General features: G+C 41.7%; 1 protein-coding gene across 8 annotated transcripts in view; it reads left to right on the top strand.

Annotated features, from left to right (window-relative positions):
• Positions 1 to 26,663, top strand: part of ZC3H7A (zinc finger CCCH-type containing 7A) — a 147,270-nt gene that overhangs the window by 107,556 nt on the left and 13,051 nt on the right. For 3 of the 8 annotated variants that reach the window (XM_033963683.1, XM_033963682.1, XM_033963681.1), the window contains exons 18-20: positions 1,201 to 1,334; positions 3,038 to 3,170; positions 7,116 to 7,224. In XM_033963683.1, the coding sequence (XP_033819574.1) occupies positions 1,201 to 1,334; positions 3,038 to 3,170; positions 7,116 to 7,224 (376 nt within the window). Of the gene's footprint in view, positions 1 to 1,200; positions 1,335 to 3,037; positions 3,171 to 7,115; positions 7,225 to 7,570; positions 7,686 to 14,056; positions 14,148 to 26,663 lie in introns of all 8 variants that reach the window. The other 5 variants (XR_004541114.1, XR_004541115.1, XR_004541116.1 and 2 more) reach the window with 5 other exon arrangements.

The raw sequence follows: 26,663 nt of genomic DNA on the forward strand, positions 1-26,663 counted from the left end.
TAAGTAATGACATACAGCTTATCGTGTTTGTGTGTGTGAGGGGCTCATGTTTGAGTGGGGAAAAGGTTAATTAAGAAGCTTCTTATAATATGGTATGTTTTTTCTGCACAGTGCTCATAGTATTTGAATTTAAAGGACATATTCATCTTCTCTGAGTATATTTGGATGAATAAACTTCTTGCACAGTTGTTAAAAGTTTTCCAGTGTGTGGTCTCAAAGAAAAAGAATGTCCAGGAATCCATATTCCCTTTTCCAGTAACAACTTTACATTAGTTGTCCCAGCATTCTACTGTCATAATTGTTGCTGCTTGATTGTGACCTTTGGCTTTCTGTAACCTACAGTGATTGAAGTTTGGGAGAGGAACCGGTGACAAATGCATTGCAAAATGACAAAGTATGGGGGGGGGGGGAATCAACAGAGTGAGAGAAGGAAGGTGGGGATAGATGGATATCAAAATGGAAAAGAAAGAGAGGAAAACAGTGAAGAGAGGGAAGGGAGACAGTTGCAGAGTGGAGAACACGTGCATATTTGCACTACACACTGTTCTATAAAATAGCATACAGTACATTAGCACATAATTGCATGAGGGTGTATATAGTTCAGTATGTTGGTGGGACAAGGGCATTTTGACAAGTTACTCATATGGTAGTGCTTAGGTATGCTCACTTATGCCTATCATTGGCCTGGCATAAATGGCATCATGTTCACATCTTTGGGCCTACATCTGTGCACACATATGCAGTTTTACACGTGGTGCTCAGTGCACCCTATTGTAACACTGAACATGCGACACCTAGTTAAAGAATTGCCCCCTGTACCTGTAAAATAAAAAGATTTGCATCATACAATTCTAGGCCTCCCTCAAATATAGCATAAGAAACAGTTTTTGGTTTTTTTGTTGTGCTTTTTAAACAGGATAAAAGTATGTTTTATGCAGGGTTTAAAAAAAAAAATATTTCAGAAACATATATGCAACCATCATTTTTCTGGAATCCAAACTGCATGTCATCTTCCAGAATAGGAGAGGTGTGAAAGTGGTGGTTGTACAGAGAATACAGTAACTTGTTTGAGTTTGCAGAATGTCAGTGTCAGAATGCAGCCTTGACTTCATCATAAAATCTGTCTTAAAATGCTCCCAAGAGACCACAAAAGTTAAGAACCAGTGTGCATTATAAACACTTTTTTCCCCTCTTATTAAGGTACTTGTGAGACAAAAGAAGACAGGGTCTTTGGATCTAAAGATGAAATTTGTATGTGCCCAGTGCTGGAGAAATGGGCAAGTTATTGAACCAGACAAAAACAAAAAGTACTGCAGCGCAAAAGCTAGACACCCGTAAGTCTGAATTCTCAATATGACTGGGTCTGTGCTACAGACCTAGTGCAGAACTCGGTGATTATTTGGAGGCTGGTTTGGAAGGAAAAACTGCAAAAGCTAAGAATGAGAAATATATATTGCTAGCAGAAAAGATTTTAAGGCTCGTGCTGTAGAGTTGTTGGAGCTAGTTTAGCTTTTGATTTCTGACTGCACCTTTTATGTTGTGCCTTCTGCTAATATCTTACACCCCCCTTTACAAAACCGTAGTATGGTTTTTAGTGCTGGCTGTGGCGGTAACATATCCAGCGCTCATTGGAATTCTATGAGCGTTGGAGCTGTTTCCACCATGACTGGCGCTAAAAAATGCAGTATGGTTTTGTAAAAGGGGAAGGTAATATTTTTAATTTAAATATTTAATTAAATTTTAAAATTTATGGATCACCTTTACAGCACAGTTGACCAAGGCAATATAAAAGCCACATTATTTGGAATAAAAATACTTATAACAGTGTACACAAAAGACAAACAGTAATAACCTAAAGGAGAGCACAAGTTATGCAGCATACAAATGTATCATAAAAATGCACCTTTAAAAACCCATAGCATTATGGAACAAATCTAAAACCATTAGATTAGCGGAATCAATTTCAAGATGCTGTAATGAGTTTTAATAAAGAGCTATGTCTTCATAGTTTTCCTAAAGGGAACATAAGCCTTTTCTCATTGAAAGTTTATGGGAAGTAAATTCCTCGGGTATGTTGCTGTGGCAAAGAAAGATTTTGTTACCATAGCAAAAATATAAAAATTACTTAGCCAATAGAGGGAGAACATTGCCCTACCTAAATCCTTAGCACAGAGTCAGTCACACAATGTCCAGCATCCAACTTAACATCCTCTGTTGAATATCCTCAGCAAAGTCCCAACTAGGCACCTTGTTTCACCAGCCGACTTAGCTGCCTCACAAAAATCACAAATCCATCTGTATCCATTTGTGATTTCCCTGATGCAGCCAGGCCGGCTGGTGAAACAAGGTGCCTTATCGGGACTTTGCTGAGGATATTTACTGGATATTGTGTGAATCTGTGCCAAGGATTTATGTGAAGGATTTTTTTGAAGTTGCCGTTGGATCAAGTTTGAGAAAGCAGTATATTGGAAGTTTGTCAGATGTCTTCAGTTTCCAGCTAAGTTTTTCTTTTTTCCTTTTTTTCCCCTGTTGTGCACAATGGTGGGTTGGCCTATTTTGAGGTATGTGGCTTTTGTGATGGGAAGGTTTTTTTTTTTAATGCCTATGATGTAATTGTCAGCAGCTTATTGCACTATATGTGACTGCTGCTGTGAACTTTTGTGTTTGAATTTGAGGCTCTTTTCTCCTTGTTTTTTGTAAATCCACATACTCTGATGTATGTGTTCTCCCTCTACTGGCTGAGTAATTTTTTTTTTTGTGCTATTCTAGATTACTTGTATAAAATATTTTGTGTGATACAAAGAAAGATTTTATGCCATCATTAATCATATCTCCTATGTGGGGTGGGGTAGATAAAAAGACTACTGATGAAGACCTTTTACCTGATAAGATAGCTAGTAGGAGAGGCTTTTGGGATTGATACCATACAAGACTTTTTTTAGGTTAGAGACAAAAGTGAAATGTAATTTGTGCCGTCACTGGCAGCTGTTGAAATTCAAACAAAAGGGAGAGACTCATCCTTAGTTGTATTTTGTAGGTGGACTAAAGATCGCCGTGTTATGCTGGTGATGTCTAAAGAACGCAAGAAGTGGATGACCATCCGCCCTCTTCCCACAAAGAAACCAGTGCCTCTGCAGTTTGATGTACTCTCTTCTCTTAATCTTTATATGGCAAGAATTGCAATTTCTGTTGCTATTTTGATGAAACAGCAATATTTCCTTAATATTATAGGGCCATAGGTCTCAATATTTTCAGAGCAGCAATTTGAAGTAAAAAAAGATTTTGTGGCTGTGACTTTAAAAAAAAAAAAAAAAATATTAATAACCAAAGTAGACAAGGAACACAATTGCCTTGTACTTAGGAAGAGCCTTTATTGAACCAAGTCACAATGAGGTACATAAGTAGATTGTATAGGGACCAGATTTGATACAGCTGTATTTTGGCAATAATGCCTACCTGACGTAGGTGAAAAGATCCAAGAATGATAACTTTCTAGTCAACTACACATACAATATTGTAAAGGGCAAATTGACTTCTGTCAACTTTGGTCTCTTCTAAAGACTGGTGAATCCAAAACAAGAAGAACAATAGTCCCTGGATGTAACAGGAGTCGTCAGATTAAAAAGTTTATTGGGGATAAAATATCATATAAAAACCTCAAAATGAAAAACAAACAAACATGTATTCAGAAAAAAAACATATGCCAGAACAATTTTACAATACACTAATTGCTCCCAAGAATAGTAATTAAAACCAGACTCTACACGGGTTGTGTTTCGACAGAACTTTGCCTTCTTCAGAGGTCTTTAAAATGAAATGAGACAATAAGGAGAAGTATGAAAAATAAAGATGAAAATACAAATACAGTATGTGCTAGGTGCTTTTGTTCGGTGATTAAAAATGTGAAATGAACCTATGTGACCAATTAAGAAGAAACAAGGAGTGTGATATATGTAACATATAAAAAATGCTTAAGACATAACACCACAACTAGTATGAAAAATCTATAGACTGATGGATGGGAATTGTATGAATAAAAGTGGAGTACAAATGAACCCGAATGGATGGTCTGTGAGATTATAAAAAACGGTGAATGTGTGGAAACATTGTGTAAATTATAAGGAGTACTGCTGTGAATGAGGTAAAAGGATTCAAACCTGATGGATGATGGAATACTGAGAGTAAGCAATTAGGCTGAAAAGACATATATAAAACAAACTTAATTAAAGAACACGTCTATTAAAACACTGCTAACCGGCATATGCCAATATCTGTAAAATAAGGTGTGCTTAAAAAAGTGGAAGTGGACAGAAATAATGCTAATTCTATATACATTTTTTTTTAATTTTGATGTTTTTATATCATATTTTATCCCCAATAAACTTATATCATATTTTATCCCCAATAAACTTTTAAATTTGATGACTCCTGCTACATCCAGGGACTATTGTTCCACTTTTGTTGTTTTGGATTCACCAGTATTATTGTGGAACATAGTTCTCTTTTTTTGCTTTGTGTTTGCTGTAGAGAATGACACGGTGATGTGGGTAACCTGCTGGAACAGGGAGGAAAAAAAATTGTGGGTACGGGGACAAGACAATTCACTGCCCCGTGGAGCAGTGAATGGCCTTGTCCCCGCAGTTTAGTATCTTGCGTGCGTTGCCTCACTTCTCACCCCTCCCAGCCAGCAGTCCTCACAATCGCGCAGTCCAGCAGCCCCCTCCTGATTGCTGCAGTCCAAGCATCTCCCTTCCTTCCCCTCACCTTTGCTGGCGATTTTCAGTTTTCTCTTTCCAATCGGCCCAAGCCTTTTCACATGGCTGCCCTGAAACTTCACCTCTTACGCGAGCCACCCAGGTGGGAACAGGAAGTTGCATCAGAGGAGAAGTTTTGAGGCAACTGCGCGTGCAACTTGTGAAAAGGCTTGGGCCATTCAGAGAGAGAAAATTGAAAATTGTCAGCAAAGGTGAGGGGAAGGGAGGGAGAGAGATGCTAGGACCGCAGCGATCGGGAGGGAGGGGGCTGCTGGACAGTACGAAGGGTGCTGATAGGGAGAGGAGAGAGGAACAGGCGATTAAGGGAAATGGGGAGGGGAGATTGGGGAGCAGATGTTGCATGGAAGTGAGTAAGGGAGAGAGAGGAGAACAGATGCTGGAAAGAAGTGAGGAGAGAGGAGCAGACACTGAAGGGAAGTGGAGAGAGAGGGAAAATCAGACGCATGAAAGTAGGGATAAGAGAGAGAGGGAAACAAAAGCTGGAAGGAAGTGGAGAGAAAGGGAGGCACAGACACTGATTGAAAGTGGGGAAGGGAGAGAGTGGAACAGATGCTGAAGGGAAATGGGGAGGAGAGAGAGGGGGAAGCATATACTGGATGGAAGGAAGGGATAAAGAAAAAAGGGCACATGCTGGATTGAGGAGACAGATACCAGATCTGAGGGAAGGAAAAGGATGAGAGAGATGTTAAAATCACCTGGGAGAGGAGTGAGAGATGGAAGGGAAGAAGACAGAGATGCCAGACAGTGGGGAGAGTGGAGGGAATAAGATGGGTGCAAGACCAATGGGGGGAGGGGAGAGAGAGAGATGGAATGGAGAGGTGGGCAGTTTCTGGTAGAGGCATAGAAATAGAGCAGATGTCATATGGAAGAGGCAGAGAGAAGGCAGACAGTGGAAGGAAGGGAGAGAATGATTAGAAGATGAGGAAAGCAGAAACCAGACAACAAAGGTAGAAAAAAAATTATATTTCTTTTCTTTTTTTTTTTTCTTTAGGATAAAGTAGTATTGTAACTGTGTTGATAAACATTTATTAAACAAAGCCCTGCCAGCAGAAGATCTCTTCCTCTAGTTCAGCAGCCAGAACTCTGATTTATAAAATTACAATTGTACAGAATATTGTTTCTTTTTATGCTTTAATAAAATAAGTTCAGTATAAAACTATTCTAGGTTTGTGCGGATGGGATCAGATGGTTTGTGGGGACGGGGCAGAGGTAGAGACCGAGCTGACGGAGACTGAGCTTCTTAAAGACTATGCATTCTTCTTAAAAGTATGCACCACATGTAAGGGAATGCACTCTTTTTAAATTATGCTCACTCTTCTCAATATTGTATGCATGTGCAAACCATTAGGCATAAGCATACTCTCAGAAAAGAGTGCATACTCTTTACACACACTGCACTGCTTGATTTGTGAGTTGAACAGATGGAACCAACTGCTTTATGAGGATAAAAACTAACAGGAAAATGGCCTTATTCTAATAGCTATTGAGGCACCATTGGCATATGCACTGCCTTAAGACAGTTGATGGACTGGATTTGAGTTTTGTCTTTGTCTTAATTTTTCCCCCAATTATTTGTTATTTTGTAATCCACCTTGGCTAAAGGTAGATTATAAATAATAAACCATAACCATAAACCATTCTTTAAGAGTGCACTTATTTTGTTTATAAAACTAGATTTAGTAAATGGTGCTTAAAAACTCACACAAACAAAATAGGCGTGGAGTGCTATTCCATAAATGGCTATCTGAGTTGTGTGCTGTTTATGGGGAATAGCATGTAGAGCCAATTCCCTTGCCAAACTTTGGTCATGAGGATTTATGCCAACTGAAAGTGGAGTACAGCCTGGCACACAGGTTAGGTGTGTATACCCCAGATACTATAAACTGCAAGCATCTTGGGAGAATACCCCTGACCTGTCCATCCTCACACCCACTTTTGGTTTACAGGCCTTTTGTGTTAACAGTGTTATTGAATAGGGCACAGTGAGATACCTGCACAATTCCCAATTGAACCTAATTAATTGCAGAAATTGATAGAGTTCAATCATTGATATTAATTGGCTCATTACTCAGTTAACATGCATATGCATCTTAGGGCCATGGACAAATTTTGGCACACATCTTTGAGCGCCATATATAAAATCTGGGATAATACACACTATTACCAGCCAATGATAGGCCATCCTTAGTTTATAATGGCCCATTAGGTTAATTTTCATCAACACTGCTGCTGCAAACATTAAGCTTCATAAAGAATCACGGTAGCCACTATTGTAAGTAATGCCTTGCATTGTTTGCCTCAAATGCTTAAAGACTGTGGTTTGTTTCTTTTCATCTGCAGTTGTGCAATCACATTGCTACAGGCAAAAAATGTCAGTATGTGGGAAATTGCTCTTTTGCCCATAGTCCTGAAGAGAGAGAAATGTGGACATACATGAGAGAGAATAGCAGTAAGTAGACATGGCCATTTCTGAGATAGCTAATGTTTTTCATTTTTAAAGTTAGATTATATTTTTTTGAAAGTGTAGAAGTTCACAGTATTGTTTATTTGTTTTAATACCGATCATGTCTAGCATAATAATTGTTTATCTCCATTGGAATCCTACTGGTGAACTGTTACAGCATGCCTCATGATAAAGAGCTTGATTCCTCCAGATTCTTTTAGGGCTTAGAGGGTGAATGTCAGAAAACATTCAGAGTATAACTTTCATTAAAAACAGATATTTGAGAGCTTTTGCAATATTTAACATGGCCTTAAAAGAGATTAAGTTATTAACTCAATAATATCTTTTCCAGTAGGTAGGGGTGGTATGCAACAAAAAAGAACACCCAGTGGTTCCACAGAAAAAAGGGGAAACCCATCTAAAAAGAAGAACTGTGGAATTGAAGTTCTGGATAAAAGAGTTTATTGGTACATAAGAAATAAAAGTCAACAATGTAGTTGCTATATAAAAAGATGCAGTCAATGTATCTGCTGTATAAAAAGAAGCAACTGATGTTAATCCAATCATAGTTAATCTAGCTGCATATACAAAAATTATGCAGAAACAACATGGTCCATGTTTCAGGTAAAAATAGCCTTTCTCGGGGGTCCAAGAAATAACAGTCTTAGGTGTAAATTGGAATCCATATGTAGAACTCTAAAATCTGAAATCAAAACCATATGCACCTAGCGCAAAATGAAAACCACATGGGACAGCATGTCCAATCGCAGCTTTTCAGCTCCTCCTCTGCTGCCCCCTACAGTTCGTACCAAAGACAGCAATATCCCTACAAAAAAAGACAGGAGAAGGAGGGGTAAAATTCCCTGGCACAGAGGCCCGGATGCAATAAAAAAGGTTGTTAAAGACCATGTGGGCTGATTTTTTTTTTTTTCCCTTCCAATTTAAAACAGCGATCAATGTTCCAGCAAGTTTGCATGCAAATGAGTTTTGCGGAGGTTCGCCGTAATCCAATTTGATCGGTCATTGAGAAAGCAACTCTCACACATGCGCCCAGCCATCAGGGGAAGCCCAAACAGCTGAGTGGTAGGGGAAGCCCCAAAGCAGCATCCTACCACTTAGCTATTCGGGGCAGGAAGACTTTTTTTAAGGCACAGATGTCCGTGTGTTACACATGTACAAAACCTGTCCCCTTTAAAAAAAAATGGCATAAGATCCTCCTCCCCAACAACATCCCATGAAAAGAGAAAGGCAGGAGGGATGCCCACTCCCTTCTGCCTCGGGCACCTGTACCCCCAAGTTACCAAACCCCACCTCGAAGATTGTGGCCACCAAATCCCCACATCCCCCCCCCCATGAAGATCGCTGGCAGGATGGTTGCCCACTCCCTCCTGCCTTGGCCAGACATATCCCCTCCCCAACAACTTAAAAAAAAAAAAATCAGCAGGAGGAATGCCCACGTCCTCCAGCATTGGCCACCTGTACTATCCCCACACCCCAGACTGACCAAAACCTGGACTCCCCCACACCCTTCTCCACCAACAAGGCCACCCCTAACAACCCCTCCCACCACCGAACCAACTGTCCCCAAGAGAGAGCCTTGGTGGGTTGCGGGGAATCAGGTTATAACCACCCCAGCTCAAGCAAACACCCCTTCCCCGTACCTTGTTGTAGAAAGCTAGCAAGAGGGATGCCCACTCCCTCTTTTCTGCAGGCTGCCTCTTCAAAATGGCGGGCTTTCCTCCTTCCCAGTGCATCCTGAGATGCACCAGGGTGGGGCCTAAGACCCTGATTCCTTGAGGCCCCTCCCATAGGAGGGGCCTTAGGCCCCTTTAAGGTATTTGAATCAATCAGAGTCTTAGGCCCCCCTCTCCCCGATGCATCCCAGTGAAGGGGGCCTAAGGCCCTGATTGGCCCAGGATATAAAGATGTAAGAGTTTCCATACTGGGACAGACTGAAGATCCATCAAGCAAAATAGATTTTATGCTACTTATCCTTGAAATAAGCAGTAGATTTTCCCAAGTCTATCTTAATAATGGCTTATGAACTTTTAAGAAATTATCCAAATCTTTTTTAAACCCTGCTAAATTGAGAAGTGTGGAACTCTGGAAAGAGCCTTGAATAAGTAGGACAGAGCACATAGAAAGCTGTGGGAGCCCCAAGACCCAACATGCTTAGGGTCATAATTGCTTATTTCCATTATTCAAGGATAAAAATTCTTCAGGGAGAATTAAGATTAGTGATTTGGAGGGAGTCCTATCAGACTGACATTTTTGTGGATTTATCTTTGTCGAGCTCGGATGAAAAGAGAGTCCATAAAGATAATGTTACCAACAAGCTTAGAGGAGAGAATATAAAATAATGTTGATTGTTCCCCTTCAGCTTAACATTTACAGTTGAAGGCAAAACATACAAGGCCTGCAGTAGGGAAGAGGCAGTGGCAATATTGCATGAAGCAGGAATTGCAAGCCTAGAGATGGGATCAGGTCTGCCACTGCCTGCATGTAGAAATGTGTTAAAAAGACTTGGGGCTCCTTTTACAAAGGTGCGCTAGCGTTTTTAGCACACGCACCGGATTAGCATGTGCAACCCGAAAAACTACTGCCTGCACAAGAGGAAGCGGTAGCGGCTAGCGCACGCTATTCTGCGCGTTAAGGCCCTAACACACCTTTGTAAAAGGAGCCCTTAGTAGGCCGTAGTGGAATTCCAAGGATTCTAAATGAGCATAATAGCACATGGAAAAATGTACTGGACGATCTACAGATCCTGCTGGTGTTTTTCTGCTGGAGTAGGCCTGATTGTGATTTGGAACTTACTAAAGAGAGATTATTGTAAGTTTTTATGTTAAATTGTAAATGCTGTTTACCTTCTTGGGTGAATCTCTTCATAAAGGTAGTTAATAAATCCCAGTGAATGAATGGTTGGTTGGTTGGACGGATAGATGTGGTTTAGAGTTAATTCTAGGGAAGTACTGTATAGTAAGTACTGTATAGATTGGGATGGGAGTCAACTGCTAAAATGATAAGGGATGTGTTTTGTGACTAGCAAGTGGAGGGGCAAGGGGTAAATGAATATGGACCGTAAGTCTTGGGCTTGGACATCACTGTTCCACGTGGGAGATTTTTGTGGATTGAAACAGTAGTCAAGAGGATGAAGATGGGTAGGGGTGGAAGGGGAATGAGATGTTGGACGGCTTCCCACCCTCATCCCACTATCCTCTGGCACTAAACTGCAGCTTGAGCACTCAAGCAAAGTTCTTGGAATCATCATTGACTCTACACTGTCTTTCAACGATCACCTCAACTCCTTGGTAAAAAAATGCTTTTTCAATCTTCACATGTTAAGGAAAGTAAGATCTTGCTTCCACCAACAACACTTCGCTGTCCTTGTTCAATCCATTATTCTATCCAGACTGGATTACTGCAATTCCATCTACTTAAGCCTAACAAAGAAAAGTCTTCTCAGACTTCAGCGGATTAAGAACACCGCGGCTAAACTAATCTTCGCAAAAAGCAAATTCGACCATGTCTCCCCGCTTCTGTCTAAGCTTCACTGGCTCCCATTTATCCTCAGGGTTCACTACAAATGCGCCTGTCTAGCCTTCAAATCTCTACACGGCATCCTTCCCCCCTATCTTGGCTCTCCCCAAATCCTAACTGCACCAGATCCACTCAAAAATTCAAACTATCCTTCCCCTCTTTAAAAGGCATATTCCATACTGGAAAACTTGGGACATTCCTCCTCTTCAGGATCACCGAGCTGTGGAACAGCTTTACTGCCCCTCTTCGGAATTCGACCTCCTCCAACGCTTCCGAAAACATTTGAAAACTTGGCTTTTCTCTAAAATGTAACTACTCCCTCCCTCTCCATTATACTAAGTCCCCTCTTTCTTTTTTACTAAGCCCTTCTTCTTTCCATTGGAGTTCCTTTCTATATTAATTCCTGTAAACCGTGTTGAGCTCCACTTCTGTGGAGATGATGCGGTATACAAACTTAAGGTTTAGTTTAGTTTAGTTTCCTTTAGCTACGAAACAGAGAAATAAAATGGCAGATAAAGGCCAAATGATCCATCCAGTGTGCCCATCCACAGCATCCACTATCTCCTCCTCTCCCTAAGAGATCCCACGTGCCTGTTCCTCATTTTCTTGAATTCAAACACAGTCTTTGTCTCCACCACCTCTACTGGGAGACCATTCCATGCATCTACCACCCTTTCTGTAAAAAAGTATTTCCTTAGATTACTCCTGAGCCTATCACCTCCTAACTTGAATGGATGCATGAGGGTAGAGTGTTTGTGTTTGGAGAATGGCAGGGAAGATAGAATTTAAAGGCCTAATACTCGACCTGCAGCAATGATCAGTTTTTAAACTGCTGACAGCCACAGCTGACTGCCTCTCTTTTTTTCAGGGGATGTTGTTGGATATTCAATGCCGAGCTATGTCTGGGAAATGGCATTGAATATCTGGGTCGCTGTGGTCATCCAGAAGTTAACTGGGCACTGACCAATATTCTGCACTCACGTAACTAGTTATACTACTGTAGTATTTATTTCCAAAAAAACATTCGTCTTTCAGCAATTGGCTCTGAAGGGTGAGTGGGGGGAGGGGGTTAGCTCATTTAAATAACCAAAGTTTACTTTGCCTCTGACAAACAGGAGAGGAAAACAGGGAGAGTAACAATCTTAGTTGCTCAAGAGTTAGTAAATAAGGTGTTAAAAACACATGAGGGCCCATTGGGGAGGTATCTATTGCTGAAGTTTGCCTTAGGGAAAGAAATATTCACAATTATAATTATATATGTCCCAAACCATTGAAATACTGTATAAAGTTCCTAGGGTATTTAGAGAAGGGAAGTTCATATACAGTATGTTTAACTAAAGTTCAATGAGGCTAATAATAATAATAATAACTTTATTCTTCTATACTGCCACAATCTTGCGATTTCTAGGCGGTTTACAATCAAGAGAGCTGGACATTCAGCGAATTACAGTATGCAGATAGTCAGAGGAAATACAGAGTACATAGACTTTAAGAAGGCAAAATTATAGAAGTACAATTTGCTGAGCAAGTATAAGATATACAGCTTGGTAAGTGATGTCTGAGAGGATCTGTTTGGAATCGGCCGCACATTTCAAAGAATACAGCAAAATAAAATTACGATATGGTATAGATAACAGTTTGAAGGTATCACAGTACCGTGAAATTCAATGCGGGCCTTTGAGGGGAGAGAGAAAAAGGGTAGGAGGTCGGGAGGACCATTATTGAGGAGAGAGAGAAGAGAGCGGGTCAGTTGTTTAGGTATTTCAGGAACAGGTATGTTTTTAGGCGCTTCCTGAATTCCCCGTAAGTAGTGGTAATTCTGTGGCTTGATATTCTACCCTGGATAGTATTTCACTACTAAATGGGTAGTGGAGTCTTTCTGAAATTCAACTCAACTTTTAATAAGTATTTTTATTAAGATTGTGATGCTACTTAATTTAGATAGTACAGAGGTTAAGAAAACTCTTTGATCAAGACATTGAATGATGAGAACACATACATAAACGTTTTGGTCTCCTTTTATTAAGGTACGCTAATGGATTTAGCGCACACTAACAAATCCATTAGCACACTTTAGTAACAGGAGCCCTTTGTGATTAAAAAGTTATATCAATATTGTTTACAAAGGGATAGATTCACTAAGCAAACCAATTGTGTACCAATCGGTTTGCAACCCGATTTTACTCTGGCCCGATTCACTTACGTCTCTGCCGATCCGAATCCAATCCGCGCATACAAATGAGGGGAACGGCATGCAAAGTAGGCAGGGACATGATTCACAAAACAAATTTTGCGATCCGACTGGATTGTCCAATCAACCCAAGAAGCAACTGCTAGGGACCAGTCGCAAACGTCCTTTCTGACTCTCCAGCTCCATTGAAGCCCTGCTCTCTGCACCCTCTGCTTCTGCTGCCCCGAATCTCTCCTGCCTTCCGCCCCGATGCTCTGCCCCAAATCTGTCTTGCCTGCTGCCCCGAATTGCTGCCCTGCTCTTCCCCGGATCTCTCCTGCCTGCTCTTCCCCGGATCTCTACTGCCTGCGGCCCCAAATCTCTCCTGCCTTCCGTCCCGATGCTCTGCCCCAAATCTGTCTTGCCTGCTGCCCCGAATTGCTGCCCTGCTCTTCCCCGGATCTCTCCTGCTTGCCGCCCCAGATCTCTCCTGCCCTTCCCTGCACTGCGAGCCCGTGGTTTTAACCTGCGGGTTTAAAGCGGGTTAAAACCACGGGCTTGCTGGGCTACAAAAAAGTAAAGTTAAAAAAAAAAGTTGCGGCTCAGAGGGGGGTCTTAGACGCATGTGCAGACCATCTACAGATGGTCTGCGCATGCGTCGGGATAGCACATTAGTGATCTGTGTCAGCAGATGGGGATGATCCTCCAATCGCCCCCATTTGAATATTGCCAGTTTGTGAATCCATCAGATATGCCCGGATCGGACACGGGTCAGTCATGATCGGGCAGGTTAGTGAATCTAGCCCATAGTCTTTTTGTAAACCACTGGAAAAAAAAAAAAAAAAAAAAAAGAAAGATTTTTTTCAAAAGCTCATATATAAAGTTGGATATTAATACATAATAACATGGTTACTATTATTTTTTGAATTTTGTGAAGAATATGAAAAATTGTGAGAGAAGATTTTTTTGAGTTTTGGTATGAGTGTTTTCTAATACAGTATTGTGATTTGACATATGTAGTGCTTCTAGTTACATTTCTCCCATTGCAGATCCTCTGGATACCAGATGTTTGTTATTATGATACTTCAAAAGAAGGAAAACAAATTAATGCAGTGTTTCCTTAAACTCTAGTTAACAAATTGCAATGCCCATCTTAACTACCTCACCAACACAGAAGCTGAGAATGGAGAGAAAGGGAGGAACCAGACAGGAAACCACTAAGGTAGAAAAGAGTAACATTAGGAAATACAGAGCATAGAATATATATTATACCCTGGGAGATTACATTATTGGCCACACACATAATTTCCTGTATAATTAATAAATACATGCATAGCCACTTAAATTTGCATAAAATGCTGTTTCTTTGCTTGGCAGCAGCAAGTGGAAACTGAAATGTAGATTGGCCCAATGGAAAACCACTCTGGACCTCAGATCACTGGTGGCCCAGTAGGCCAGATCTCTCTCCATCCCTGACGCAGGACTAAAATGTAAAGACCCTGTCCCTTGAGGGTGAGCCCTCACCCCTTTACCTTCCTCCAGAACTCTCAAAGGATCCAGATAACAGTAGGGGCAGGAGTCCCCACTTACACCTACTCTAGCGGTTCCCTTTGCACAAATGGTGTGACCTTAACCCTACAAAAAAAGACCAGGAGAAAAACTCCACAATCCAAACCAAACAAATCAACACAGTGGAGAAAATGTTGGTGTGCAATTTTATTCAACAAATCATAAAGTCTTGTGCGATGGCTCGACACGCACGTGTTTCAGCCTCTACGGCATGTAGATTTACATTTTATTATTTACTGTTTTTTGTATATGTTTATGCATGTTGTAGGCTCCTGAGGCAGGCCATATAGGCCGAAACACTTGCGTGTTGAGCCATCGCACAAGACCTTATGATTTGTTGAATAAAATTGCACACAACATTTTCTCCACTGTGTTGGTTTGTTTTGTGTGACCTTAACCCTGCCAGTAGTATTGTGATACTGTTGATAGGGGTCTGACACCAGTGGTACAAGGTATTGAAAATTAAAATCAGAATATACTAATGGCAGGGTTTAGCCAACACTATTTGTGCAGATAAGCTGCTGGGGTAGGAATAGGTGGGCATCTCTCCTGCCATCATCCCTGGACCCCTTGGGTTTATTTGGGTTGGAGGAGGAAGATTGAATAAGAATGCCTTATGGGATAGATTGAAGAAAGTGATGCATGGAGATGGAAAAATATTAGCGCTGAAATCAACAAACAGAGTGGCTATTAGTGACCACATGGCTGCTCACTGATAGATCACTCTGCTCATCGATTTCACTATTAATATTTGGTTCCCACATCATCTTAATGGATACCATTAAGATCTTGGTGGATGATGGTGATTACAAGCTTGATTTTATTATTTAGTGTCCTCACTGAAGGATTACTTCTTTGCTCTATTAGGCATCCTTTGTATTTTTCTATATTGCACTCATTAATTCATGCTATTATAATCTCATAACTGGCTTACTATAATGCAGTTTATTTTTTTTTTTAAGTCAAGGTTTTTTTATTGAAATATTTTTCAAAGGTAAACATACAGATGAATGAAAAACAAGAGTTATACAAAGTACATAATATAGTGCATGTACAAACCAATATCTGAACAGAGCGATCTCATTATAACCTGGAATAAACAGTAGTTGTATAACTCATACACTTAGAACAAGTGAAAATACAACTCTACAGCATGAATAAAGAAAAAATAAAAAGGAGGAAGAAAAGGGAAAAGTAGAAGGTATGACAGAGCCAGAAAAATCAAGAAATAGGATTACTGAGGAAGATTCTTAGTGAATTCCATCTGGTTTGAAAGCGAGAGAATCTATTGGTGGCTTTAGCTAAGTAAGCTTCAGTGCGATATGTAAGACAGACTGAATTCCACCATTGAGTATGTGACACCTTAGAAAGGTCTTTCCAGTTGCTAAGTAGGAGCTTGAGAGCGAGGGAAAGCAAGAAATCTATCAGGTAAGCATCATCCTCTGAAAGTGTGTCCTTCAGGGCAGTGGATTTGAGAAGTAACATTTGATAATCAAGGGTTATATTAAGGTGGAAAATGGAGCAAATAGTATCCCAGATCGCATTCCAATAGGAGTGTATTGAGGAACAGGAAAAAAGGAGATGTTTTAAAGAACCCACCTCTTTATGACACGTCCAACAGGTTTTTGAATAGGAGGGATTTATGTTGTAAGATTTGAGGGGAGTCCATTGGGCTCTGTGCAAAAGAAAAAACATGCTTTGGAGAAAGGATGCCGATCTGGAGATGTGAAAAGTAGAGTGGAAGATGCGAGACCAGTCATCCTCGGAAATGGTCTTGTTTATGTCCTGTTCCCAGGATCGTAAGAGAGAAAGAGATGGGTTAGGAAAATGGGATTTGAGAAGTTTATAGAAATGGGAGGCGGTATGACCAGCATCTAAAAATTGGTTGGAGAGAGTATATAGAGATGGTAAAGAATTGGAGCCAGGAGTAAGGAAACCTGATTTTGTTGTGGAGGAGCGTAATTGCAGCCAGCGATAGAATTGTGATTCAGGAAGTGAAAAGGAAGTCATTAGTTCAGCAAAGGAAAGCCAAGACCCATCAGGATGACAGATAGAGTCTATAGACCAGATATGTTTGGTGAACCAGGAGGGCCATGTAATAGGTTTTTTATCTATCAGATATTGACGATTATTCCATAAAGGATAATAAGATGATTTACACCAGGGTATGTCTAGATTTTTATCAAGCTCTGTGAGAGCTTTGTAGGTGGTCATAATAAGTGGGTTATAAGGAGAATGCTTAAGAAGGGTGGAGCCCAAAAGTCTCAGTAGCGGATAGGGGCGCATAAGAGCTGTTTCTAGGGAGAGCCAATTAGGAGGATCGGAGACAGTTGAGGGAGAAAGCCACAATGCTCCTTGCCTCAGAATGAAAGCCTTATGATAACAGCGAAGGTCTGGGAAATTAACCCCACCAGATTGTTTAGGTGACTTCAATTTTAGCAGTGAAATACGATGCGGTTTATTATTCCAGAGGAAGCGGAGCATAAGGCTTTCTAGCTGTTTGTAAAGAGGTAGGGGAAACATGAGAGGAAACATGTTAAAAGTGTAAGTGATTTTGGGAATTACCATCATTTTTAACGTATCCAGTCTCCCCCACCAGGAAAGATGTAATGGGGACCAAGAGGCTAATGCATCTTTGACCTGAGAAAGGAGTTTGGCAGTTATAGCTTGAGAGGAAGAATTGATGTCCTTTTCAAAAGGTAAGCCTAAGTATTTTATGCCTGAAGTAACCCAAGTAAAGGGATATGACGTGTTGGTGAAAGGAGTACAGGAGTTATTGAGAGGCATTATTTCAGATTTATCCCAGTTAATTTTGTAACCAGACATTGTGGAGAAGAAAGAAATAAGATGACCTAGGGAGGATACGGAGGATTGCGGGTCGGTAAGATAAAGAAGAACATCATCAGCATATGCTGAGATCTTGAATTCCATATTAGCAATTGTAATACCCTTAATACTTGGGGATTGCCGGATGGCTGCGAGGAGAGGTTCAAGAGCCAGGTTGAATAAGAGAGGGGACATAGGACAGCCTTGCCTAGTTCCTCGGGATAGAGTAAATGGGGTTGAGGCGTCGTCATTAACAATCAACTTAGCCAAGGGGTAATGGTATAACAGAGAGATCATATGGGTAAATTGTTGGGGGAGGCCAAAATGAGACAATACACAAAAAAGATATTTCCACTCCACCCTGTCAAAGGCTTTTTCTGCATCCAGGGAAACTATAGCTGAGGAGTTGGTGTCTGACAGGGTGGAGTGGAGGATATGACATAAGAGTCTAGTATTATCGGCACCATAACGTCCTTTCATGAAGCCCACCTGGTCTTTATGAATCAAGCTGGGCATGACTGTTTCCAATCACAAAACCAAGAGTTTAGCAAAGATTTTGTAATCCAAGTTTAGAAGTGAAATAGGACGATAATTCTTCACCAGTTGAGGATCACGATTCGGCTTTGGCAGAAGGATGATGTTTGCTTCTAAAAAACGATGAAGGCTGTCAGGAAATTCAATTAAATGTTGAAAATAGGTAAGTAGGTGCGGCAATAAAAAAGTGGAGAGAGATTTGTAAAATTCAGAAGGAAGACCATCTGGACCAGGAGCTTTAGCAGAAGGGAGCGAAGAGACAGCTTTAGTGATTTCTTCTAGAGACAAGGGACGACTCAGGGATTGCTGTTGAGAGGCAGTGAGAGAAGGCAGATTCAGAGAATGTAGAAATTCCGTGATGTGGAGTTCTGATGAGGAAGATTCGGAGGTGTACAAATTTTCATAAAAGGTGCGGAAGTCTTCCAAAATGTCCTTTGTAGTAGTATGAAGGTGACCAGTAGCGGTTTTGATATGAGTGATCCGTTGTTTAGAACGCTTACCTTTGAGATATGTGGCCAGGAGATGTCCAGATTTATTAGAGGATGCATAATATGTTGCAGAGCGTCGAAATATTGAGGCAGAGGCAAGAGAACTAAAAATTTCATTATACTGAAATTTCAATTGTTGCAACTTCTTGTAAGCGGTGGAATCAAATTGGTGGTAAAGTTGAGTTTCATAAATATGAATGTCAGATTCAAGTTGGTGGAGGGTTGATTTCTTTTGTTTAAGGAGAGAAGCGGCAAAGCTGATCGATTCTCCTCGCAGCCAGGCTTTATAAGATTATGCAGTTTATAATGGCAATAGGTCAGATGAGTGAAAGACTCCAGTATATTCAGAACACCACTATAAAATGTCTCCTCCAAGAAGAGCAGTTGCCCAACAGCATTTGCTTCCAGTTGAATTTAGGATAAGTTCAAAACCAGTGATAGCCCATAAGGCTTTAAACATGGGACTTCCTCAAAGTGTAGCGACAATACTTAATCCTGCATAGGCCAGTGCATCTATCGCAGTCTGAAAATCAGAACTTCCTTATAGTGCCAATTTAAGACCAGGTATGATAATCCTTACTCAACATTTGGCGTTCTGTTTTCTTGCCCCCAACCTCTGGAATTTGTTTCCTTGTTTCCTGAGACTTCTTATAAAATTATAGATTTGGTTAAAATCACTATTTTCAGTCAGTGGTGTGGCTACAGGTGGGCCTGGGTGGGCCCATACCAACTCATTCTTGCGTCAGGTCCACCCAGTCTAATGGCCCATGACTCAGTGGTGACATTTTGCTCTCTTTTCCATCCATGGTCTGGAATCTGCCCGTCTGTTTCTGAGCCCCACCCCTGGTCTAACTCATAGGAAATGCTCCAGCGACTTCTTTAGGCAACCTTTCCTGGCTCTGCAGGTTTCCATCTACCAAGTTCTTGCCCTCAATGTCATTTCCTGTTTCTTGACAGGCAGGGATGTGGTAGAAAAGCCTACAGAGCCGGTGCATGTTACCTATACAAATTGACAGCAGCGGTATCTCTGAGGTATACCTGGGGAAGGGGGAAGCCTTAGAAAGAGACGGACAGATGGCAAGCCTTGAGCCCTCGGAGGTGCACATACCAGTTTGGGGAAGAGAGATGGATGCATGGGCTGAAGGGAAGATTTTAAAAATTACATCTATGTACAGGGGTGGGGGTGAGAAGTGCCCACCCTACTTAAAATCTGGGCCCACCCAAAATGGCATGTCTGGCTATGCTCCTGTTGGCAGGCGGGGCTTGAATGTATAGGTTTTTTCACTCTTCTTGAAGTGGATCGTTTGTTGCTGCTTCAGACTGGCAGTTTACATTAGTGCTGCCTGATTCAGGGAAAAAATTTTCGATTCGATTCAGCCTATTGAATTGATTTTTTTGATTTGATTTTCCTGCCCAATTGGGTGTTTTTTTCAAACATCTTGGCAGGTTTATTTTGTAGCCTCTTCACTCCCCCCCCCCCACCCATTTGCCCTCTCCTGCCCACGCTGGCGCTGTGGTGTAAACAAGACAAACAAAAAAGACTTTTTCTCTCTTGTTAGGTCCTAGCTCACATTTGCTGTCTAATACCAGGCAGGATACACATTTCAAATCTGATATATTATAATCACAAAACAGAAAATAAAATTATTTCTCTACCTTTTGTGTTGTCTGGTCATTATTCAAATCATGTTGTTCCCAGGCTCTGGTTTCTGTTTGTCTTCTGATAACTCGCTTATCAGGGTCTCCGTACTCACCATCCATCTTCCATCTCTGTCCTCCCCTTCCATTCCTTTCCCTCCCCCAGAGGTCTGGCATCTTTCCTTTTTTCGTCTCTGTCTCTGCAGTCCAGCATTTCTCTAATTACCATTTCCCCCCCCCCTCCCAGCAATCCTCTAGCGACCCCTCCCCTCCACCTGTGTTCCTCTCCTCCATGGGATCTGATAAAGCAGTACATTTGTGCTCTTCGGGCCACTGGCAGTGTGAGTGAAGCTTTCCCTCTGCTACTGCTTCGCACCTAAGTAGGACCAGGAAGCAGTAGCAGAGAGAAAGCTTCCATCTGCGGAAGACAGCGTGTTTAATTCACTCACGCTGCCGGTGGCCCAAAGAATGAAAGAGTGGCTGCAGCGATGGAACCCACCATTCCCAGATCCACCATCTCTCCTTTTCTCAACTACCTTTTCATCCAGAATCTCTCCCTCTTTCCCCATCACCCAAGGGTTCACCATCTCTCCCTTTCTCTTCCCAACTACCCTCCTATCCATTATCTTTTATCTCCCCTTCCGCCACACCATTCCTTGGGTCCAACTTCTCTCCCTTTCTTTTCCCTCTTTCCCTCCATCCCATTGTCCACCATCTCTCTCCCTCTCTGATTTCAGACCCATTATTTCTTCCCCACCCCCCAGGCTCAGTCCGGCATATAACCCCCTCTTTGGACCCTTCCCTCCATGTACTTCTAATAGCTACACCAAGGGGTCCCCCCGAATGCTGGCATATTTTCCCCCTTCTCTCCACCATCATCCGGCTTTCCCCCGGCCTCCCGGTCTCACTTTCAAAACTAATTATGGCCTGCAGAGGATCACCTATGCTGTAGCAATTTTAGCAGGCTGCCGTCAGCCTCCACTGCAGTCCTGCCCCTCCTCTGACTTCACATCCTGTTTTGGTCTGGGATGGACCGCGGCAGAGGGAACATGCGGTGGAGGCCGATGGCATCCTACTAGAATCGCTACATCACTGGCGATCCTCTGCAGGCCATAATTAGTTTTTAAGGTGAGACCGGGAGGTTGGGGAGAAGCCACAGTGCTGGCTCCTATTCAGCACTACCTGACCGACCTCCCCCCCCTCCACCGTGAGCTCTGACATCAGGCCTCCTAAAGCAGGAGCAGCAGTGGCAGTGGATGACAAGGAAGAGGCAGTGCTTAGGACAGGCTACTGCTCATGCTTTAGGAGGCCTGAAGGTATATGGGGAGGAGGGTTGGTCATTGAATTGTCGAGCCCAATTTTTTAAGAAAACGAATTGATTCACCGAAGTGAATTGATTCGAATCGGGCAACACTAGTTTACATACCCCCCTCCTTTACAAAGCTACACTAGTATTTTTAGTGCCATCCGCGTCAGTAACAGCTCCAACACTCATAGAATTCCTATGAGTGTCTGAGCTGTTACTGCCGCAACCAGTGCTAAAAATGCCAGTGCTTTGTAAAGGAGGGGAATAGTTTTCTGAGTTTGGTACTGCACCTCCCTTCACTCTATCTATGTCCATATTGCTATACTGTTAACATCTTGTATGAGGGTGGCATATGGAAATACATGAATTTGAGATGCAAAAGTATGATGACAGTAGTGAAAATAACTGAGAAATCCATCGTAGTAGCTCACTCATCTTCTACAAAGTATAGCCCAGGCCTAGGACTAAACATAAATAGAAGCAAAACAATTCAAAATAGTTGGAAAGCAATAACTATGTACAAATATTTGCAGTTTAATAACATTCGAGATCCCTGTATTGAAGCCCTGTATTGAAGGAAAACTGTTGCTATTACAAAGACATAAATGGGATGCATCATACCAGACTAATAGGCTATAACCTGCTTCAGAGATAGCCAAAAGGATGACAAATAGCACTTTATGTCAAGATGAATATAAACATGCTTGGAATGAAGGGGGATATGGGATAAGGAGGAAGCACTGTGGACTCTCTTGGAGAGAGGAGATGGCACTTAAATCTACCCTGGTGGTGTCTACTGATTACCATGCCAGATAAAGATTGAACTAGGCCAGTTACTAGGCAGACTTGTACGGTCTGTGTCTGTGCATGGCCGTTTGGAGGAGGATGGGCAGGGGAGGGCTTCAATGACTGGGAGGGTGTAGATGGGCTGGAGTAAGTCTTAACAGAGATTTTGGCAGTTGGAACCCAAGCACAGTACCGGGTAAAGCTTTGGATTCTCGCCCAGAAATAGCTAAGAAGAAGAAGAAAAAAAAAAAAAAATTTAAATTGAATCAGGTTGGGCAGACTGGATGGACCATTTGGGTCTTTATCTGCCATCATCTACTATGTTACTATGTAGAAATCTGATCACTGATATTCAAAAGATGGGAATGAAAGAGGAGGTGCTACTGTTAGGAGATTTCAACCTACTGAATGTGGTCTAAAGCAGTGGTTACCACCCTGTCTTGGAAGACCACCAGGCCAAGCGGGTTTTCAGGCTAGCCCTAATGAATATGCATGAGAGAGATTTGCATATAATGGAAGTGATAGGCATGCAAATCTGCTCCATGCATATTCATTAGGGCTAGCCTGAAAACCCGATTGGCCTGGTGGTCCTCCAGTACAGGGTTGGGAACCACTGGTCTAAAGCAGTGTTCCTCAACCGCCGGTCTGGACTAGTGCCGGTCCGCAGATATTTTCTGCCGGTCCACAGGGCCGGCACGGCACATCCATCGGGCCCAAGACAACATTCTTCAGCCACCAGTCCATGGTGCAATCAACGCGGCATCTTCGGGCCGGCTTCCTGAGTGCTGCAGTGCACAAAGCCATGGGAAAAGGCTCCTACATGTGGCCTGCACCTGAACCGGAAGCCTTCTCTCTGACGTCGCAACGTCAGAGGGAAGGTTTCCAGATGAGGTGCGGGACGCTGCCCACAGCTTTGTGAAATGCAGCACTAAGGGAGCCGGCCTGAAGACGCTGCGTTGATCACACAGTGGACTGGCCCAAAGATAACACCAGCGGACAGGCCAGAAGGCAAGGCACATGGAGGGAGAGAGACAACAAAGGTAGGGGAAATGCTTTTATTTTTTTTTATTTAGTGATTGATGTCTGTTCAGGAAGAAATGCATTTGTTTCTTTTCCTCTGGGGTTGCACTGCTTGCAAAGTCTTGCATCTTAGGGATTGTCTGTAAATATTAGTACTTTTAGTTTTTGGTCCTGCATTTGCATGGGGTTATCTGTTTTCTGGTAGGAATGAATGTTAAAAAGCATACAGTATGCTTTGTGTATTTTAATTTTGTGGTTAACCATTATGTGTTCTTAATACAATTATATTGTGTGTATATATGAAAAATGAATGGAAAAAATGGTGTTACAATTAGTACTATTATGGGAGCGGGGTCTGGGGTGGAGATTGAGTGGAGATGGGCACGACTTAGCCCAGTGTTCTTCAACTGCCGGTCTGCGGTGCTGGTCCACAAAATAATTTTATTTCCACCGGTCCATAGGTGTCAAAAGGTTAAAGAACACTGGTCTAAAGTATCCTTTTGGCAGAATACAAAAATGTAGAGGGATTGTAGATGTTCAAGGAGTTCTACACAATCAAATGGTGAAGGAACCTACAAGGGAAGATACAACATTGGATCTAGTACTCACAGTGGGCCTGATTTTATAAACTGTTTTATTTGGAGCGGTTGTCAATCAACCACTAGGCATCATTTATTGAATCATAACTAGCAGTGCCTAACTTGATTTATTTTAGGCACTGATATATTAGGCCAGGGTTTTCCTAGCCTAATTTACTGGCGCCTAACATGGATGCCTGAGTCATACAATGCCTGTTCTCCGCCTCTAACCACACCTACTTTGCAGGTAGGCGCCTTGACTTAGAAGACGGTGTCACGCTGAGTTCCACATGCAGTTTTAATTAATGTTTTTTAAATTAGCTTTTAATGTCGCTTTCAATTAAAATGCCAATTAAGCTAATTAAAAAATTTTGACTTGGATATGGAATTCTGCTAGAAAAGGCCAATCTAGACACTGTTTATAGAATCAGGCCCAGTGTGTCTAATATACAGATAGGAACTGAGCAACAGTAATCATCACACAGAACAGTTTGATACAAAAGCTTAATCGGTATCTAGACACATCGGGCTCCAAGTGCTTTACTTCAGATATTCTGACTTTGATAAAATGGGACAATACCTGAAGGAGAATCTGGCAGGTGGGAAAAAATAAGGAAAATGGAAAGATAGTGAACCAAGTTGAAAAGAGCTATAAAAGATAAAAAGCCATTATGGTTCTCTAAGGAGATGGCTGACAAAATAAGAGCAAAAAGACTAAGTACAAAGGATCACTAAAGGAAGAACAGAGAAAAGAATGTTATATAAAGCTAAAAGAAACAAGAGAAATGTGCCAAAGATGCAAAAAGATGACAAGACTGACTTCAGATATTTCCAGGAAAGGAAGCAGAGTTCTAAATGGAGTTCTGAAGCTGAAAGATGTTGAAGATTGATACTTATAGAATGATGGGGGAAAGAAAGAAAAAAAAAAGTGAAATGAATACATTTGTTCAGCATTCACAGAAGAAAGACCTGAAGATGGACCACTGTACTATACACAGAATAGGATGTTTGTGAAGAACTTGCAAGGCTGAAATTTGACAAAGACCAGAATCAGGGATGGGCAACTCTGGTCCTCGAGGGCCAGAATCCAGTCAGGATTTCCCTAATGAATATGCATGAGATTTATTTGCATGCACTGCTTTAAATGCATATTCATTGGGGAAATCCTGAAAACCCGACTGGATTCCGGCCCTCGAGGACTGGAGATGCCCACCCCTGGACCAGATGGAATGCATTCCAAAATACTGAGTGAACTGAGAGAAATTCTAGTGACCCTTCTGAAGGATATGTTTAACAAATCTGTAGAGTTGGGAAAGGTTCCACATGATTGGAGAAAGGCAGATGTGCTCCACAAAAGTGCTAGTAAAGAAGTGGGAAACTGTAGGCTGCTAAGCCTCATCTCATTGGTGGAAAAAAATAATGCAGGAAAGGATAGGAAAAATTTTACAATCCAGTGAGTTGCAAGAGCCAAAACATGGGGTTTTAAAAATTATATTTTATTGTAAATCTTTTTATTGAACAGTATAATAAACATTACAAAAGTACAAATTACATCTCTTGTGTCTTCAATTTTACAATTAGAAACAAGGTGAAAAACATCAATATTTTAACATAGTTCCCTATTCTAATATCCCCCTCCCATCCCTCCAGACCAAGTGATCAGTGTTATGTATACCTGGGGTGTGTGTATTCTTTGGCATCTGAGCTGCCGGACGACTTAAACCCTAACCCCACCTGAACCTCCGCTCCTCCTTTCCACAGCCCCTCCCTTAAGATAGTTTATACAGGTAGTCATCGACTTACGACCTACCTGACTTACAACTGTTGACTTTATGACCAGACCCGACTGTGGCAGCCACTCTCCCTCCTTTTCTCCAGAACCAGTTTAGGCCTCCCCCGACCTACCTTAGACTCTGGCGGTCCAGTGGGGTGAATCAGAGCAGGAATGAACCTCTTATGTTCCTGCCCATACAGTCTTGCTTAAAAAAATGGCTATCATGAGTTCCAACGGCAACCTCACAAGACTGCTGTGAGGTTGCCACAGGAACTCACAGCAGCCATTTTTTGACTTATGACAAAATTGGGTTACAACTGGCCAGTTGGAACCAGATGTGGTTGTAAGTCGAAAGTTACGAAAGTAGCGAAGTTATATGTGTATACTTGTAAAACCATTAAGCACTAGACTTCTCGCTTTTGGTGACAAAGTTTGAATATACCTTCCCTAGACTTGCATAAATGTTTTTGGGTTCTTCAAGTGTTGTCTTATGCCATAAGACAACACATGAAGATTCCCACATCATTAATGCATGTTTTTTGTTGCACCAGAACCAGAATTTGGGAGGCTGCTCTTGCAACCAGTGATTAAGAATGCATTTTTCCCCCACCAAATATGCTTTAGCCAGAAACATGTTTGCTCCATTGCTCTGAGAAAAGCAGAATTATGAAATAATATTCTTATCCACGAGAAAATTAAAGAGTGTCCCAAAACCCATTATATATACAAGAAGATTGCTACCCAAAATGTCTGGATTCTCCTGCACTGCCATATGCCATGGTAAAAAGTGTTTTGACTTGATTTACCTGCTTTAAATGCATATTCATTGGTCTCCAAAGTTACATCAGTATACACCAGACCCTTCCAAGAACCCTTTTCCCCCCCTGAAGACTGCTTCTCCATCCTTCTTGCCTTTGTTTGCTGTGAAAGACACTGCCACCTGCTATGCCACTGCCTTGCTATGCTGTGGCACATTGACTATGGAGGACCTCTTCTCAGAAATATTCTTGAAAGTTGAAATAGTTTTTAGTTAGCTTCCATTGTAAGTGACTGGCTTCCATCCCCTGTTGGGCAAAGCTGGATGAAGTGTTGAACTCCAGGCCCCGCAGGTGGGCCGAAGTAATTATGTCAGTGGCCCGCATTTCCCAGATCAAGTTGAAAGTATGGCTCAGGGGCTGATCTGTTTTGTTTTCAAAGGTTTTCTTTTTACAAGTAAGAC

Source organism: Geotrypetes seraphini, chromosome 11, assembly GCF_902459505.1.
Source record: "Geotrypetes seraphini chromosome 11, aGeoSer1.1, whole genome shotgun sequence".
Taxonomy (NCBI): domain Eukaryota; kingdom Metazoa; phylum Chordata; class Amphibia; order Gymnophiona; family Dermophiidae; genus Geotrypetes; species Geotrypetes seraphini.